General features: G+C 36.2%; 1 protein-coding gene across 2 annotated transcripts; it reads right to left on the reverse strand.

The window, feature by feature from the left end:
• Window positions 1–7,845: 7,845 nt before the first annotated feature.
• Window positions 7,846–17,956, reverse strand: LOC149847476 (pyruvate kinase 1, cytosolic-like). Of its 2 annotated transcripts, none has more exons than XM_089997040.1 (16): window positions 17,794–17,956; window positions 16,165–16,261; window positions 15,959–16,056; window positions 14,130–14,285; window positions 13,920–13,997; window positions 13,708–13,839; window positions 11,583–11,663; window positions 10,634–10,702; window positions 10,454–10,543; window positions 9,828–9,972; window positions 9,646–9,734; window positions 9,268–9,363; window positions 9,109–9,176; window positions 8,915–9,014; window positions 8,787–8,846; window positions 7,846–8,083 (listed from the first exon to the last, which is right to left on the reverse strand). In XM_089997040.1, the coding sequence occupies exons 1-16, from the start codon at window positions 17,860–17,862 to the stop codon at window positions 7,931–7,933; spliced, it is 1,581 nt and encodes a 526-aa protein (XP_089853166.1). In that variant the 5' UTR covers window positions 17,863–17,956; the 3' UTR covers window positions 7,846–7,930. The 2 variants fall into 2 exon arrangements, with proteins under 2 accessions (XP_089853166.1, XP_089853165.1); XM_089997039.1 differs by having other exon boundaries at window positions 8,787–8,864.

Consider the following 17,956-nt stretch of genomic DNA (forward strand, 5'->3'; position numbering starts at 1 on the left):
TGTCAATCACATTATATTGAGAAAATTCTTACAAAGTATGGATATATGAATAGTTCACCGGCATGCACACCATATGATCCAAATATGAAATTAACTTTAAATGTTGGTGCAAGTGTTGAACAATTAAAATATGCTAGTGTATTAGATAGTCTTATGTATGCAATGAATTGCACAAGGCCTGATATTGCCTATGCAATGAGTAAAGTGTGTAGATATACTAATAATCCTGGTCATCAACTTTGGAATGCAATTAACATGATATTTAGATATCTTAAGCATACTTTTGACTACGGAATCAACTATACCGAGTTTCCTGCTATTATTGAAAGGTATAGTGTTGCAAGTTGGAATACCGATTTTGAAGATTCTAAGTCTATGAGTGGTTGGGTCTTTACCCTTGGTGGAGGAGCAGTTGCATAGAGGTCTAAGAAACATACCTATATAACCCATTCTATAATGGAAACTGAGTTTATTCCTTTGGCATCTGCTCGTAGAGAAGCTGAATGACTTAAGAATATGCTAGTTGATATTCCACTAGGTGAAGCCTATATCTGCTATTTCAATGTTTCTTGATAGCCAATCAACTATATGTACAACAGGTAATATGAAATACAATGAAAAGTCTAGACATATTAGTCTAAGACATAGTTTTATAAGATAAATGATTGATAACAATATTATATCATTGAAATATGTGAAGTCATGTCAAAATTTGGCAGACCCATTTATGAAAGGTCTTTCGAGAGATGTCATCAGTAAAACACCGAGGGGAATGAGAATTAAGCCAATTAAGTCATCACCTGAGGATACCCAACCTAAAGCGCTGGAGATCCCACATGCATAGGTTCAATTGTAAACGAATTGGTGAATGACAAATATTGAGCATATTTATGTAAGCCCATTACTGATGTGTGCTCATGAGCTGTAACTAATGTGAGGGTTGAGCTAATAGCTCTTAATGAGTTTATTAGGCCTTAAGGCTACGGTGTGTGTTACAGTACACCTAGACAAACTCACTTATATGAGTGTAGAAGTGTGAGTCATTTCTTATGAGAATTGGCAATTCTCTAGAGCACTCATGTATGATTGAAAAACTCCGTTAACAATATAAGGAGCTAAGTTCAAGGTAAGTCCACTTAGCACCTTAGTTAATTTAGGTTTTCTTTCAAAAAGTGGGGGTTCAAGTCATGCAGACACTCTCACTGAGGCATAAGTTTTTATGCAAGCCAAATATATTTTAAAACTAGTGGGGGATTGTTAGAAAAGTTTTAAAATATAAAATCTTGGTGATTTTGTTTACTACCAAAAGTGCCTTGAAAAAGTTTAGTCTCATATCTAAGAGGGAAAGGTTTTTCAAGAGGTTTAAATAGAGAGTTTGTTATCTATTCTTTACTTTGGTAAGCTTTGAGTCTTTAGGTGGATTGCGAACGTTGTTGCGCATCGTGCAGCAACAGACGCACCGTTCACGCGCACGCGTGTGTCCGTGTGTGCGCAAGGGTGCTTGAGGCGTAATGTTGCATTTTGTTGGTTCACTTTGCACGCTCGCAGCGGTGCAAGGTGCATATGAGGCGCAAATATCCGTTTTGACTTTTCAGTTTTGAGATATCTGGTTGTTTAAAAGGTTTTAATGGCATTTATATTGAGTTTATGGCGCTTTGTGGCTGTTGGACGGTTTTGAAGGCCTTTGATTGACAGTCAAAGGTGGGTGACCGTTCAAGGACCTTTTCATCATATTTTCAAACCGTCAGGATTATGGCCATTAATCTCATTTATCTCAAAATATTTTGGCCTTTCTAGCAAGTCTATAAATTTCTTCCTTTTTCGTCTTTTGGATCATCAGGATTTCTGACTCTCCAGTTTTCTCCTTTCTTTCTTCTCGGTTTGGCTTGCAGAGTTCATGTGTTGGAGCGGTCATCTGTTCTTGCGAAGCAGTGACTTTCTTGAGGTTCAAGCCTAGTTGTATCCTCGGAACTCAATCGTAACAAAACTGTTTTTCGCATCTTTGAAATTCCCGGTGTGGGGCAATTGAAGTTCTAAATATAGCGATCTTAAGAACGTGCCTCTAGTCTTGAGATCTCTTTTCTGAAATCCATGTTATCACAAGGTTGGAATAACAATTTTAGAACTTCAATATGGCCTCTGGTTCAACATCCAACTCCATCAATCTGCTTAGCCATGACCTTGAAAAACTAGATCGATTTGTTGAGTCAAACTTCAAACGGTGGCAATCAAAAGTCTTTTTTTTACTATCCGAGCTGCATATCGACTTTGTCTCAAAAAGGCCTGTCCCACTGTCGTTGTTGGAGAAGTTGAGACAAAAGAACAGAAGAAAGAGCGAGAGAAGTGGCATACTGACAACTACCGATGCAAAGGGCATATCCTGAACACTTTAGCCGATTCTCTCTTTGACTTGTATGCACCATTGGAGTCGGATGAAGAGTTGTGGAATGCTCTCGAGATCAAGTACAATGCCGAAGATGCTGGTAACAAAAGGTTTATCGTAGATCAGTATGTTAATTTTTCTATTGTTGATGACAAGCCTTTACTTGCTCAAATTCATGATATGCAATTTTTGGCCTAGAAGATCAAAGGAGAAGGTATGTATCTTGCTGATGACTTGCAAGTTGTTGTCATCATTGGGAAACTACCGGATTCCTGGAAAGAATACAGGAATCACCTAAAACATAAAAATGAGAAAATCACTTTAGATGGTCTTCTTAAGGACATCTGAATTGAGGAGGAGACTCGCCTTCGTGACAAAAAGAATTTGAGTCTTAAAGAAGGTTATCTTAAAGTGAATTTTGTTAGTAACAAGGTTGGCAAAATCATGAAAACCCAAAAAATAAAAAAGAATCTCGTGAAAGAGAAAAAGCCAACTGATAAAGAGAAAATTAGTTGCTATGTTTGTGACAAGTTTGGCCATTTTTCTAGAGAATGTAGAGAATAGAATAAGACTAGTCCTAAGCCAAATTAGTCAGAAGAGAGGCTTGTTGTTGTAATCTCTGAAACCTTTATGGTGGCTGTAAATAAAGATTGATACCTGGATACTGGAAGCATTGTTCATGTGGCAAACGACAGAAACTTATTCAAGTTGTATGAAGTAGTGGGGGAGGGATGCAATCACTTTATGAGAAACTTTTCCTCAACTAAAGTGCTGAGAAAAGGGAGTGTGGAAATTAAGTTCACATCCGGGAAAGTCTTAACACTTGAGAATGTCCACTATGCTTCCGAAGTTCAAAACAATTTAATCTCTGCAGATCTACTATCATGAAATGGTTTTAAAATTGTTATTGAGTCTGGGATTGTAACTGTGACCAAAGGAAAAATCTTTGTAGGAAAAGGGTTTGCCACTAGTGGTATGTTCAAGATTAGCATAAATGAAGCTACTACTTCTGTTTATATGGTTGACTCCTATTTTCTTTGACATTCACGATTAAAACATATAAAGTCTCATTGCATTCATAATATGAATAACTTTGGTATTCTTTCTTATCATGTTAGAATAGAACATAATCATAAGTGTGACATATATTCAAACAAAGCTAAGTAGACTTCCGTTTCCTAGTATAGAAAAGAATTATAAATTGCTTGAATTAGTGCATTCTGATGTGTGTACGATGGATAATGTTTTGAGTCGTGGTGGCAATAAGTACTTTATTACCTTTATAGATGATTACTCAAAATTCTGTTATATTTATTTGATGAAACATAAATCTGAAGTATTTTCCAAATTTCTTCATCTTGCTAAAGTACAAAATATGTTTAAAGCAAAGATTGTACATTTAAGAACAGATAGAGGAGGTGAATACTTATGAGGAGAATTTGATAAATTCTGTGGAGATAATGGTATTATCCATCAAACATCAGCTCCTAGAACTTCTGAGTAGAATGAAGTAGTAGAAAGAAAAAACAGAACACTTGTAGAAATGATGAATGCTATGCTTCTTAATACAAGTTTGCATTCCAACTTATGGGGAGAGGCTATACTTTCTGCTTGTTATATTCTTAACCGAGTTCCTTATTCCAAATCTGAAAAATCACCTTATGAATTGTGTTTTGGTAAGAAACCTAATCTTAGTTCTTTTCGTATTTGGGGTTGTTTAGCATATGTTAAAATTCCAGAAAATAAAAGGAAGAAGGTTGGACTCAAAACATTTAAATGTGCATTTGTTGGGTATGCTGAACATAGTAAAGCATATAGATATTTGGACATTGTTAATGATATTTTAGAATCTAGAGATGCATCTTTCATAGAAAATAAAAATGCATTTGATTTTCTTCTTGATGGCAGTCATATTATAGTAGATGAACATCCTGTTAATGACATGATTGAATATTCTAATGATTGTGCTGATGAACCAGAAATTGAAGTTAGACACAGTAAACGCATTAGAAAACCAACTAATTTTGCTTCTGACTTTTATACATTTCTAATTGAGAATGATCGTGTGTCTTTTCAAGAGGCGATGTCTTCTCAAGATGCTGCCGTTTAGAGAGAAGCTATTAATGATGAAATTAAATCAATTATGTCTAATAATGTTTGAAAATTAGTGGATTTACTTGTTGGTTGCAAAACTATTCGCTGCAAATGGATTTTCAAAAAAAAAATAAAAGTTGATGGTACAATTGATAAATTTAAATCTCGTTTGGTTGCAAAAGGTTTTAAACAAAAAGAAGGTAATGATTATTTTGATACTTTTGCTCTTGTAACCAGAATATCAACTATTAGAATTCTAATTGCCATGGTTGTCATATATAAGCTTCAAATCCATCAAATGGACGTGAAAACAACCTTTTTGAATGGAGAATTAGATGAAGAGATATATATGGAGCAACCTGAAGGTTTTGTAGTGCTAGCGCAAGAGCGAAAAGTTTGCAAACTTGAGAAATCGTTATATGGATTAAAGCAAGCCCCTCAGCAATGGTATGAAAAATTTGATAGTGCTCTGGTACATAATGGTTTTAAAATTCATGATGCTGACAAATGTGTCTACAGTAAAGTAGATTGTAACTCAATTATCATTATTTGTTTATATGTTGATGATATACTTATTTTGGGTTCCAATAGTGAATGCATAAATCAAACGAATTTTTTTTTATCTTCAGTGTTTTGTTTGAAAGATTTGGGTGTGGGAGATGTTATTTTAGGAATCAAAATTGTAAGAGATAATAATAGCATTGCATTATGTCAATCACATTATATGGAGAAAATTCTTACAAAGTATGGATATATGAATAGTTCACCGGCATGCACACCATATGATCCAAATATGAAATTGACTCCAAATGTTGATGCAAGTGTTCAACAATTAAAATATGTCAGTGTTGTAGGTAGTCTTATGTATGCAATGAATTGCACAAGGCCTGATATTGCCTATGCAATGAATAAAGTGTGTAGATATACTAATAATCTTGGTCATCAACATTGGAATGCAGTTAACAGGATTCTTAGATATCTTAAGCATACTTTAGACTACGGAATCTACTATACCGAGTTTTCTGCTGTTATTGAAGGGTATAGTAATGCAAGTTGGAATACCGATTTTAAAGATTCTAAGTCTACGGGTGGTTGGGTTTTTACCCTTGGTGGAGGAGCAGTTGCATGGGGGTCTAAGAAACAAACCTGTATGACTCATTTTACAATGGAATCTGAGTTTATTGCTTTGGCATCTGCTTGTAGAGAAGCTGAATGGCTTAAGAATATGCTAGTGGATATTCCACTAGGTGAGAAGCCTATACCTGCTATTTCAATGTTTTGTGATAGCCAATCAGCTATATGTAAAGCAGGTAATATGAAATACAATGTGAAGTCTAGACATATTAGTCTAAGACACAGTTGTATAAAACAAATGACTGATGACAATATTATATCATTAAAATATGTGAAGTCAAGTCAAAAATTGGCAGACCCATTTACGAAAGGCCTTTCAAGAGATGTCATCAGTAAAACATCGAGGAGAATGGGAATTAAGCCAATTAAGTCATCACCTAAGGATACCCAATCTAGAGCGCTGGAGATCCCACATGCATAGGTTCAATGAAAAACGAATTGGTGAATGACAGATATTGAGCATATTTATGTAAGCCCATTACTGATGTGTACTCATGAGTTGTAACTAATGTGAGGATTGAGCTAATAGCTCTTGATGAGTTTGTAGGCCTTAAGGCTAGGGTGCGTGTTACAGTACACCTAGACAAACTCACCTATATGAGTGTAGAAGTGTGAGCCGTTTCTTATGAGAATTGACAATTCTCTAGAACACTCATGAATCCAGGGAAGCACAAGGCTCTAAATGTGCTAACATGAAATCCACACAATTGAACTTTTGGAAACCTATGTATGATTGAAAAACTCTGTTAACAATATAAGGAGCTAAGTTCAAGGTAAGTCTACTTAGCACCTTGGTTAATTTAGGTTTTCTTTCAAAAAGTGGGGGTTCAAGTCATGCAGACACTCTCACTGATGCATAAGTTTCTATGCAAGCCAAATATATTTTAAAACTAGTGGGGGATTGTTAGAAAAGTTTTAAAATATAAAATCTTGGTGATTTTGTTTACTACCAAAAGTGCCTTGAAAAAGTTAAGTCCCATATCTAAGAGTGAAAAGTTTTTCAAGATGTTTAAATAGAGAGTTTGTTATCTATTCTTTACTTTGGTAAGCCTTGAGTCTTTAGGTGGATTGCAGACGTTGCTGCGCATCGTGCAACAACGAATGTGTTGTTCTGACGCACGCACGCGCGTGTGTGTGCGCAAGGGCACTTGAGGCGCACTTTGCACTTCGCACGCTCGCAACGGTGCGAGGTGCATATGATGCGCAAATGTCCGTTTTGACTTTTCGGTTTTGAGGTATTTGGCCGTTTGAAAGGTTTTAATAGCATTTATATTGAGTTTATGGCGCTTTGTGGCTGTTGGACGGTTTTGAAGGCCTTTGATTGACAGTCAAAGGTGGGTGATCGTTCAAGGACCTTTTCGTCCTACTTTCAAACCGTCAGAATTATGGTCATTAATCTCATTTATCTCAAAACGTTTTGGCCTTTCTAGCAAGTCTATAAATCTCTTCCTTTTTTGTCTTTTAGATCATCAGGATTTCTGACTCTCCAGTTTTCTCCTTTCTTTCTTCCTGGTTTGGCTTGCAGAGTTTATGTGTGGGAGAGGTCATCTGTTCTTGCGAAGCAGTGACTCTCTTGAGGTTCAAGCCTAGTTGTATCATGAGAACTCAGTCGTAACAAAACCCTTTTTCGCATCTTCGAAATTCCCGGAGTGGGGCGATTGAAGTTCTAAAGATAGCGATCTTAAGAACGTACCTCTAGGCTTGAAATCTCTTTTCTGAAATCCATTTTATCACAGGAATGGAATAACAATTTATGCGATCTTGCGTATGGCAAAAGCATCTTCCGCTCCCTCCTGCTGATGCTACCTCTCTTTTGCCGCAATCTGGGCAAGCGGCTCTGGCGTGAGCCTGTTTTATCTGTCTGATGTTCTTTTTTTCTTCTGCTTTCTTTATTTGTTTTGGCTTTTGCTCTTGTTCAGTTCATGGGTTCAACATTTTGTTGATCTTCATGAGTGGTAATGTTGAATTTCTTTCGGCTCTCTCTCTCTCTCACAAACACACACACACACACACACAAACCACTTTTTATTGAGTGCAAAGGGGTGGTTGAATTACAAAATGCAGTTTTTCTATTAAAAGAGAATCCATAACTAGTGAACAATCGCATGAAACTTGCAAAAACTTATCAAAACATTAGAAGTATTATCTTAAAGAACCCATGCCTCAGGTTCAGATTTGGACAATACAAAAACTGTTTATACTTCATCAGCTGGGAAAACATCCCATATAAGGAGTTTCTGGAATCCTCAATTTATAATATTTTTTTTTTGCAGGCGTATACAATAGCCATGGCATTTTTTTCGAAATTCATCACTCGTCCTAGTCCTCAACCTCGATAATTTTGACCACAGATGAATCACCAATTTTCTCAAACACGACAATCCGGTCATGTGGCTTAACTAATCCAACCTTCTTTCCATGTTCAAGTGCGAGAGCGAGCCCAGACTCTTCTGTGGAGATGGCAGGACCATCCTGCAACACGAAATAAGCTAGAATGAAGGAAAACCCCATATATATGAGCTATGTGCATTGACTAATCTTTAGCAGAATTTGTTCCTTTGGCCAGCAGCATAAATTTTTAAGTGCAATAAAGTCACCCTTCTACTTCATTTGCATTACTGTAATTCCATCCAAACTCGTATACATTAAGTATACCTAAAACATAAAGTAAAAGCTAACCGAAAGAAGCAACATATTAAGTACTTCAAAGTTAGATCACATTTAACAAATATGTGATGATTCTCATGGCAGATAAATAAGAAATTTATACTATTCACTGACACGATCATTATTCAGACTCAAAACTTGAAAGTAAAAAGGCTTTAAAATATAGCCCACAGGAAGGGGGGAGTTAATGTCATCTGCTAATGATAAGAGCAGTGATACTCGCAATCTATGTCACATGGATACAGCTGCGGATACGGGGGTAGGGCCAGTTTTATGAAGTGTCCAGTATGACTTGCATATAAAGGGATACAGAACAGCAGTCAAAATGGAGTATCCGTCTGACATAGCTTGCAATGTTAAAAACTTGTAAGCTTTTAGAGAGGTTACAAAAACATACTGAACTAGAGCAGTAACCTATACGAACTTTTCTTTATTTCAGTTGAAATTCTACCATCTATAAAATTTAAAACCTAAAAGTGAGGAAAAAGTTTGCACTTCAAAATATTACCAAACAAGCTGGAGTGGCAAGAATGGGATGGACGCCTCTCAGTGACAGACACTGCCTTGCCTGCATCAAGAGTGAAGTCTTAAAAGTGTGAAAAGCCCATTACGTGGAACTTCAATTCGAAATTATACCTGAGTTGAACCAGAAAAGGTCCATTTCAGTGAATTAGTCATGAGCGTTGGAATAACAACAGCCAACACAGGCATGCCAGGCCTATACTTTGCAATCAACCTGCAGTGGAGAATGTTTAAAGAGTCAGTCCACTAGAACATCCCTTTTGTTTTTGTGAACATCGCATTTCTAGACGAAAAGGCTTATAAAAGACCTTGCAGCTCTCCCGGATGATGTGAATACAACAATTACAGCTGCTTTAACTTTGATTGCAGTACGGACCTTTTTTATAACAAAAAAGAATTGGTAGGTTAAATAAAACACCAATTATGTCACAGCATAGATATTATAAAAAAAATGGTACTGAATATACCGCTGATGAGGCAACTGATTCCTCATCCGACATTAGCTCACCAACATGTTTGACTATTCGCTTGAAAAGAAGAGATTGATTACAAACAACTTCAGCCTGCAAAACAGATAGTCTCCATCGTATATAACAAAAGACCTCTGAAATCTATTTGCAAATTACAAATATCTAAATGAGGAAAAATATCATGTTTTATGTTTTCCTTCAATTGTCATGTCTAGAAAAGTAGTACTAAGCCATTATCCATTGCACTGAGAAACTAGTACAGCTGCCAGGCATTCGCCGAAAATGAAACAAGAAGCATTATTTATCCTGTGTGCAAAGTAAAATTAAGTAAATAATATAATTCTACTGTAAAAATATGCAGATCCAGTGGCATACTTCAGCACATATTCTACCCACAGTTCTAATTGTCTCGACCGGGTAGAGGCCCCTCAGGGTTTCTGCACCTAACAAAATACCATCAGTTCCTGCACAATAGAAAGACACCCAGACTTTAAGACACAGAAGACAAAGGATGACAGAGATATAAAGGATCTGCAAGAATTCCAGGCAATACAAACCATCAAGGACAGCATTTGCCACATCAGTGGCCTCAGCACGCGTTGGACGTAGATTATTAGTCATGCTATCCACAACTCGAGTAATAATCGCAGGTTTTCCTGCAATATTGCATTTGTGAACAGCAGACTTCTGGAACAAGAAAACCTGCAATACAATCTCTGAGTCTTCAGATGAAGCTAGACCAGAGCAGAAACTTGCACTGATAAAGCAATCTCAAAACTGCCAAGTCATGAGGGGCAGATGCTTCAGATCTACCATGCACTAAGTGTAATGAACTAGGGAAGATGATCAAATACAATAAATCCAAGATTTTCCATGAAAAGAAATGAGTATAGGTGACTATACCAAATGTTCAAACGCCTCAATACCTGGATTTTGACCTAGATTATTGGATTTTGCTTAAACCACATGGTTGGATGTCTATATCAAAAAATATCCTGTGAACATTTTCTATTTTAAATAGATTTTTACTTATGTGAAATTAGATCCAGACATCAATTTCCACATGCATTGTGTCATTGGAGGTCTTTGTTCACCTCAGAATAATGGAAAAAAACTTGGATGATAGGATAGGGGTAGTGCATCGCTATATTACAATACAGTGCCTCTACATGTATAAGCCAACCTTCTCTGGTGGAAGGTCAATTCCTAAATTCCCACGTGAGAGGATAACTCCATCTGCTGCTTCAAGGATATCGTCAAAATGCTTTAAACCCTGGGAAGTTATAAGCAACAAATATTACAAGGAATGAAATAGTTAAAAAGCAGAATTTGGCAAAATTTCAACGAGAAAAGATTGGCTTACCTCAACATTTTCCACTTTTGCAAATATCTGTGCATGATGCAGATTTTGCTTTTGCAGAAAATCTCTAAGCTGTAAAATGTAGGACAAAACTTTCGTCATCAACTCATGACAAAACGAAGATACCATCGCTTAATTACAATGTAATTCAAGCTCAATTCTCAAGAACTATATTACTAAAGCACCAACTCAGGAAAAAAAATTAATCCTTCATATTGTGCACCTTAAAAACAAGACTTTTTTAACTTGACTTTCTTTTTTTTCCAGTAAGAAAAAACACAACTTTGAAAGAACATGAGTCGTCTTCTCTAGAGGCAAATATATTTGAATGTTTACCAACAAAATTTGAAATTTCAACAGTATTTAGTGGAAAGATACAAGCTTGTACAGCACAGCTTGGTATTTTTGAGACTGGCACAGAAACGCTATCCACCTGCCCAGAATATACCCATCAGGTGCTTTGCCCTTTATATTTATCAATAATTTATTCAGCACAAGGTGACTGAAACTGGTACTCGATAAGGAATCCTCAATCATCTTGACTCTAAAGAATGATATACATAGCATTACTTCCACGGAGAAAGAATACAGGCTAAAATAAACAATTATTTGGATGTTTGCTTTAGTCACAAGTGGGAAAGTTCAAGCTGTTATCGTCAGTCACATGATCAATCTTGTGACGAACTTTCACCAGATTCGAGGCAGGAAAATCACAGCTGGTAATCACAAATCAAAACTTGTACTTTCTTATGTTTCACCAACTTTGAGAAAGTGTTTTGATTGTAAATTACAATTACAGGATCTTGAGAAAATCCAAGAATCACAGGGCATTGCAAACACGCCCTATGTATAGGGTACATCAGCCACTGCTATAAATACATTATTGCAAATTTCACAAGCCTGTGAATACATGCCCATAAACATCCTTGAGGATCCTTAAAACTTAAAATACCTCTCTCACATCCTCTGCATGACGTGTATATGAAAGAGAAATAATATCAACATTGTTGTGGACCCCCCATGTTGAAATAATCTGACAATAAATAAACAAAAATTAATACAAGAGGATACATGCCCAGTATTGCAAAGATCAACGCATCAAATGATACAACAAGTTGAAAATACAAAACATAAAAGAAAAATGGTGTCAATGTAATACAAGTTAAAACTAAAAATCATTCATATATCAAGCACAAAATTTCCTTGTTTCGATCTGTTTGCATTCAGTGGAAACTGCCACAGACTGCTATGTCTTTCATTATGATGCTCATGAACCATATGTTATCTAGTTAAATAAAAAAATAGTTAATTTACTATTTGGGAATACCTATTTATTGAACCTGGTACATCACAAACACTAAACTTTGGCATGTCATGCTAAAAAAGGATAAAAGTTCAAGACAATTAAGAAGGGAAAGACAACGAAAATCCTAATACAGTGGAATGATGGCATAAATCAAGACCAAGCCTCACTGGTCAACAGAACCCAAGTACATTGCTCGCCCACTCAAAGATGAGCAAGTTTAGAACAACTAGTTACTTGTTGATTTGACAGAAGCTTGTCGGAGCACATGTATGCAATAAGAGTTGATACATAATCAAATTGGATCGTATGGTCATAAATTTCTATTCAAAGCAAGAAATAGAGCCATAAAGTTATGGAACCAGACTTCGTCATTGGATGAAAAATTGGCTGCAGCTTTGATGTCAGACAAGATAATCAACAAAACTGTGCATTTTACTGAGGCGCACGATGAAAGATAAAGGTGCAATGAAGGTCTTGTTCACTGCCAACTACCAGTTCTTTGTAACTTTGGCATTTTGCCCAAAGCAATGGTGTATCATTACTATGGGCAAATTTAGGGATTTATATCAAGGTAGAAATCAGGCTCCACACTCCAACAAAGATGGCATTAGATGATCCACCATGGCAATGGGGCAATCAAGTAATGAGTGAAAATCGATTGAAAAGCGAGTGCAATTATTGTCTTAATATTTTTGTTGATGTAATATGAAAGTATGAGTCTTGTGGCATGTTCTTAATTGCAAGATATTTAATATTTTGCATTGTTCTTCAAAGATAGTTGATGTTTGATGATGTCTCATGGAGCTCATAGAGACATAAATGTTTCATATGTGATTTTATGGTTGTATTTTATGCAATTCATCATTGTTTCATGTGTTATGATTTAAAATATATATATATATATATATATAATTTTTCTGATTTTTTGAAAAAAAATATTAAAAAATTATGAATTTTTATGACAATCTTGGCCCAAAGTACAATTTGATTCCCACTTGGCTAGGTGGGTCGGCTTAAGGCATTCAAGCCGAAGGACACTGCCACTTTGCTGCATGGTGTGTATATCCCTTGCCATAAGGATGAAGAGATGGGGAAAATTTTCCAATGGGGAGGGGGAACCCGATGAGCTTTACACTGCAAACTCTTAAACAGAGCCACTGTCAACATCGCACCTCTCAGCTTGTATCGTGGATGTACAAACCAAAAATCATAATGGGATGGTTTCTCCTCAAATAATAAGTACAATTTTATTAAAAATTATAACGTTTGAGACATTTCAAGTATTCTCAAATAGGCAGTCTGCTATTTGACTCCATTACTATGTTATTTTTCTAGCTTAAAGATCTGGTGGCTCTTTTCTAAGAGAATTGACATGCTGAGTACACTAAGATCAAATAAGACTATTAGTGAAAAGAAAAATAGAAGAATGTAATGTATTTGTCCTGATTTAAAAGCTCACTGTCCAAGTCAGTATTCATATGGCCCAGAAATTGGATAAAAGATCAAGAAAATGGCAAAGATTTATAATAGCCTAGACAAACTAAATTTCCGTAGGAACTACATAAGCTGGTTATTTTACAAGTTATTTAGTTAATGAGATTGCAACCAAAAGGAATACTCAATTTGCAAGAAATTGAAAGTAAAACACATGCACCATGTAACCTTGACAGACATCATACAGCTCTAGGCAACCTTAACTGATATGCCATAATACACAGGCAAGTGAATGAGAAACTACAAATACCAGGATGAAAAGCTAAAATCAAGTTGCCTGCTTATCAAAATCAGAAAGGGTGGGCAAATTGATATGAACTTGAGAGACGTGCATTGTGAAGATGAAACCTGCAAGTGTAGCACTATTCTTTACAATACAGACAACTTCTAAACCATTTGTCTCTAAGACCTGCACAAAACATACACCACACTCAATATATAGCTGTCTCAATATAATATAATTTAAACAAGCACGAGAACCATGTTCACCTCAAGCCACACAGAGGTGGTTTCACTTCCAGTGAAAAGATATTGTCCTATGAAGATAGTATCACCCTTCTTCACAGACTGTGTCCAATATAAAAGGAGAAACATCACTTATAAATTACATGAAAACACGCACACATAGAGGGGGAGGTTGAACAAGATCATCCCAGCTCATTCCATCAAGAACCTTTTTGAAACATATGATGTAAATACCTCTGGAAGCCCAGAATAATTAACTGGCAAAACCATGGCAGAGGGTTCTCTAGTGAGGTCTGGAGTGAGAATGACGTGGTTATCAGCTTTCAAGTCGATTGGGTTTCCGGTCTTGTTATGCACCTGCAACTCTGGTCCCACTGTGTCTAACATGACCTAATAAAATAGAAAGATAATGCAGTTAAACCATAAATACTAAAAGCAGATGTTGAATAGGAATAAAAACCCTTATCCGAATGTAAATATGCATCAATGCATGTATGTGCACAGAAAACTTTACTCCATGAAGCTAACATTGATTTTTATTCCAAATCAATGGAATATGATGAAGGCTATACAAAATGTATTTCCAAGCAAAGGAAAGAAAAAAATCATAGATCAAACTCCAAAAATGGTTCTTTTATTGTACAATCCCTACTTCTAAATATTGATATCTTTAACAAGGAGAAGTTTTTGGCATAGTTAATTAGATAAATGTATAGTATTTGAGAAATCATATCCATACTTGCACCCTTTGCTTGTGCACTAATACAAATGGAAATTGAAAACAAAGGACTTCTTACTTAATGGACGAACTTGGTCTCTAAGAGGATGAAAACCAAGGAATTCCTATAATGTTTAGCCCATGACTCATTAATGGACTAAAATTTTTTATCCCTAAAAGAAAATGCTACTAACACATCTGCAGACAAAGACTGGAAATGGTACCTCAAGTTAATCCTAGAATCCTTTTTCATCTTTTTTTTTTTTTGAAGTCATCAATCCTAAAACATTAAGCACTGGTCTGAAGAAAAGTTCATCAGAATGATATTAAATATTCTAGGTAGACCAACAAATCAAAAAGAACTAGTTCAGAAGCGAAAAGTAGAAAAGAAGCGATGTGGAGAACCAGTTCAGTAGCAATATAGGATATGCATATGAAGTGGTAGGGAAGTGAAAAAACTAGCAAAAAACAGTTACTAAAGGTAAACAAGACTTCCCTATACCACTTTGTTTAAATGACCAACACAAAAACGCGCATCTATCATTCAAAACAACAATTATGTATGTGATATGTGCCAATATCTTAAAAATAGAAATGAAAATCTACGCAACAATTGGCGTGTATTCTCTAGTGCTTATTAACACATATAGATGCAGACTATAATATATGAATGCTTTAAGAATCTCGATTCATGTATCTAGGAATAATGATTCTTTAATCCCAGAAATTTTGATTCCTGAATATGGAAATAAGGACTCCCAACAGTAGGAAGACATTCCTGATGTGTTCCATCTCAAAATTGAAGGAAAGGCTTTTAGGTTCTTTTTTCTTACTCATTAATTTTATTTTTTACTCTTAATATTTTTATGCTTTCAATTTTGATTACATTTAGCAAATATGATTGTACTCTTGGAAACATTTTGACAGCGTTTAAGATGGTCAACTATAGTTGACCAAGTTGGACACCACCATGCTGCATGGTATTTCATGTTGGATACATATTAATGATGACATACAAAATGTGTGGAAAAATCATGCTCTTGTGACATAAAAATGCCATAAGCTGAAAATATAGAAATAGTTGGTGAGTATAGTTAAAGCTATAAACTGCACTATAGCTCCAATATGAATGACTAAAGTCCAACTATTTCATTTATATTCCATATGCTTAGTTTCATGTACAAGAAGCACTAACACTTTTAATACTTCTCACCATTTAATCCCAGAAGAATTTAACGCAATATGACATATCAAAGTTTTCACAAGTTTTTCACGGTCCACACTCATTATCTAGTGATCCATAAAAATAAGTAAGCGTAGAGTATTTAGAAGGTTACCAACTTACAGAATACAACATTTTAACATTTTTAGCAGCGGCCATGAGGTTGTCAAGTGATTCCTGATGGTAGTCACTATCTAACCACGAGAAATCAAAACGTGCAACTGCCAAAACCAAGCCGTAAATTCATAAGCTGTTGCAGCATCACATACATGGCTACATAGCCGTCAACTGTAAAAGAAACAGGCAAAGAAATATGAATAAAAGTTTACCTGACATTCCTGCCCTCAGACAAGCTTCAATAACCTCAACAGATCGCGTCTTTGGTCCAAGCGTGCCAACAATTTTGGTCAATGATGGAAAAAAGCTCTGCACATCCACAAAGAATTTGGAAGATATTTAAGTGAAAATGGTCAACGTCTCTCTTTTTTTCTTATTGCTGTAAATTTCATGATAGCCGGACAAGGGGAGTTGCGCTATCTTAACAGCTATGATACCGGGACATGCCATTTCACCCTCAGTGCCCGTGTCGACACAGGGGCGGGTACCTGGACATGCCATCTCAATTCTATAAAATATTTATGTGATAAATTATGTTAAATTAATTTATGAATTTGATTCTTTGAATTTATTTTGTATTTATATGATATTTAATTTAGTATGTTATTAGTTAGGTTAAATTAATTTATGAGTTTGATTTTTTGAATTTATTTTGTATTTATGTGATATTTAATATATATAGCCGTGTCCCGTTCCCACATTTTTTGGAATTGGCATGTTGTACCCTCCTTACCGGCATAACAGGGGGTCTCAGGTTCAAACTCTCATTGAGGTCTATGATCTATATCCCCAGATTGGCTATCAGAAAGAAAAAGAAAACTGCGAAAATGACAAGGGCATCACCACATAGAAATCAATGTGAAACCTGAAAACAAAAATTCATTGGTAGCCAATCAATCAACATGCAGAGTAACAGTGAGACCCTCTGAAATCCCAGAAAGTTCTGAAGATCAAGAGAACTATGAAATCCTCACCCATTAGACGGGATAAGTGCAGTTAGGCGTTTCTTTCTCTAGACTCCACTCTTAACAGACTTTTTTTCTTATGACAGAACCCACGTTGAAGCGAGAAAAACCCCAGATGGGGCCATGACCACCCTGCCTTACGCGGCACACCTCTAAAAGCTAGAGACACACCCGTGCGCCAGTGTGGTTCGATCAGGTGCCTTCATCTTAGCACCCTCACAACCATTCCATTGGTCACACGGGCGACCACCCCAGTGGTCTATAAACAGACTTCTTTTTTATGACGAGGAACCCCGAGTAGGCCCCACGACCACCATACCTTAAGTGGCCCACCACTAAAAGCTACGGACACACCGTGCGCCAGCAGGGTTTCATCCCGTGACTTCGTAAACACGTTTCTTCCTATCCTGTAACTCTAGATAAAAGAAATGAGCCCCTTTTTCTTGTTCACCCCCAGGAGAAACTGAAGGAATCTTGATTCCACGATTGAAAAAAGAAAAAGCAGCGGTCATGAGCAATCCAAAACAGAGCACGCAGTAAATAAAAACCAAGAATTCGGAATACAATAGCACGGAATATTCCAAAGAAAAGAAAAGGAATTCGAGAATAAGGAGGCAAATTTCTTATCCAAAACACTCGCCCTGCTTGGAAAAAAAAAGAAAGAAAGAAAAAGAAAGCAGCATTTCCGCATAAGCACAAAAGAAGACGAGCAAAAGCAAAGATAGAAACTCAAAAAACATCCCTTAGATAGCAATTTCGAGCACACGCTGCCCACGTCTCGTAACGAAAGAATCAAACAGAAACATACTGAGGAAAATAATCGCTCGGAGCACCAAAAAATTCCAGAAAAATCTCAAAAAAATGGGAATATCTTACTTGTTCTGAAGGAGTAAGAACGGAGACGAGCCGGAGCGGCTCCTCCATGATCAACTGCCCTCCTTGCATTGCGTGATACGACGGCAACGATCGATCAACCAACGATGAGAGACAAAAATTAGGATTTTCAGACGAGAGAAAGAGAAGGAGGAGGAACAGGAGA

This window comes from Nuphar pumila, chromosome 2, assembly GCF_984573655.1.
Source record: "Nuphar pumila chromosome 2, dmNupPumi1.hap1.1, whole genome shotgun sequence".
NCBI classification, from domain to species: domain Eukaryota; kingdom Viridiplantae; phylum Streptophyta; class Magnoliopsida; order Nymphaeales; family Nymphaeaceae; genus Nuphar; species Nuphar pumila.

Excerpts from the sequence above, each read along its gene's own strand:
- LOC149847476 (XM_089997039.1), bottom strand. The coding sequence starts at position 17,862 with ATGCAAGGAGGGCAGTTGATCATGGAGGAGCCGCTCCGGCTCGTCTCC. Across the intron at positions 13,998-14,129 it reads ATTATTCTGGGCTTCCAGAG|TCTGTGAAGAAGGGTGATAC; the intron begins GTATTTACATCA and ends TATTGGACACAG. Across the intron at positions 13,840-13,919 it reads CCACCTCTGTGTGGCTTGAG|GTCTTAGAGACAAATGGTTT; the intron begins GTGAACATGGTT and ends TGTTTTGTGCAG.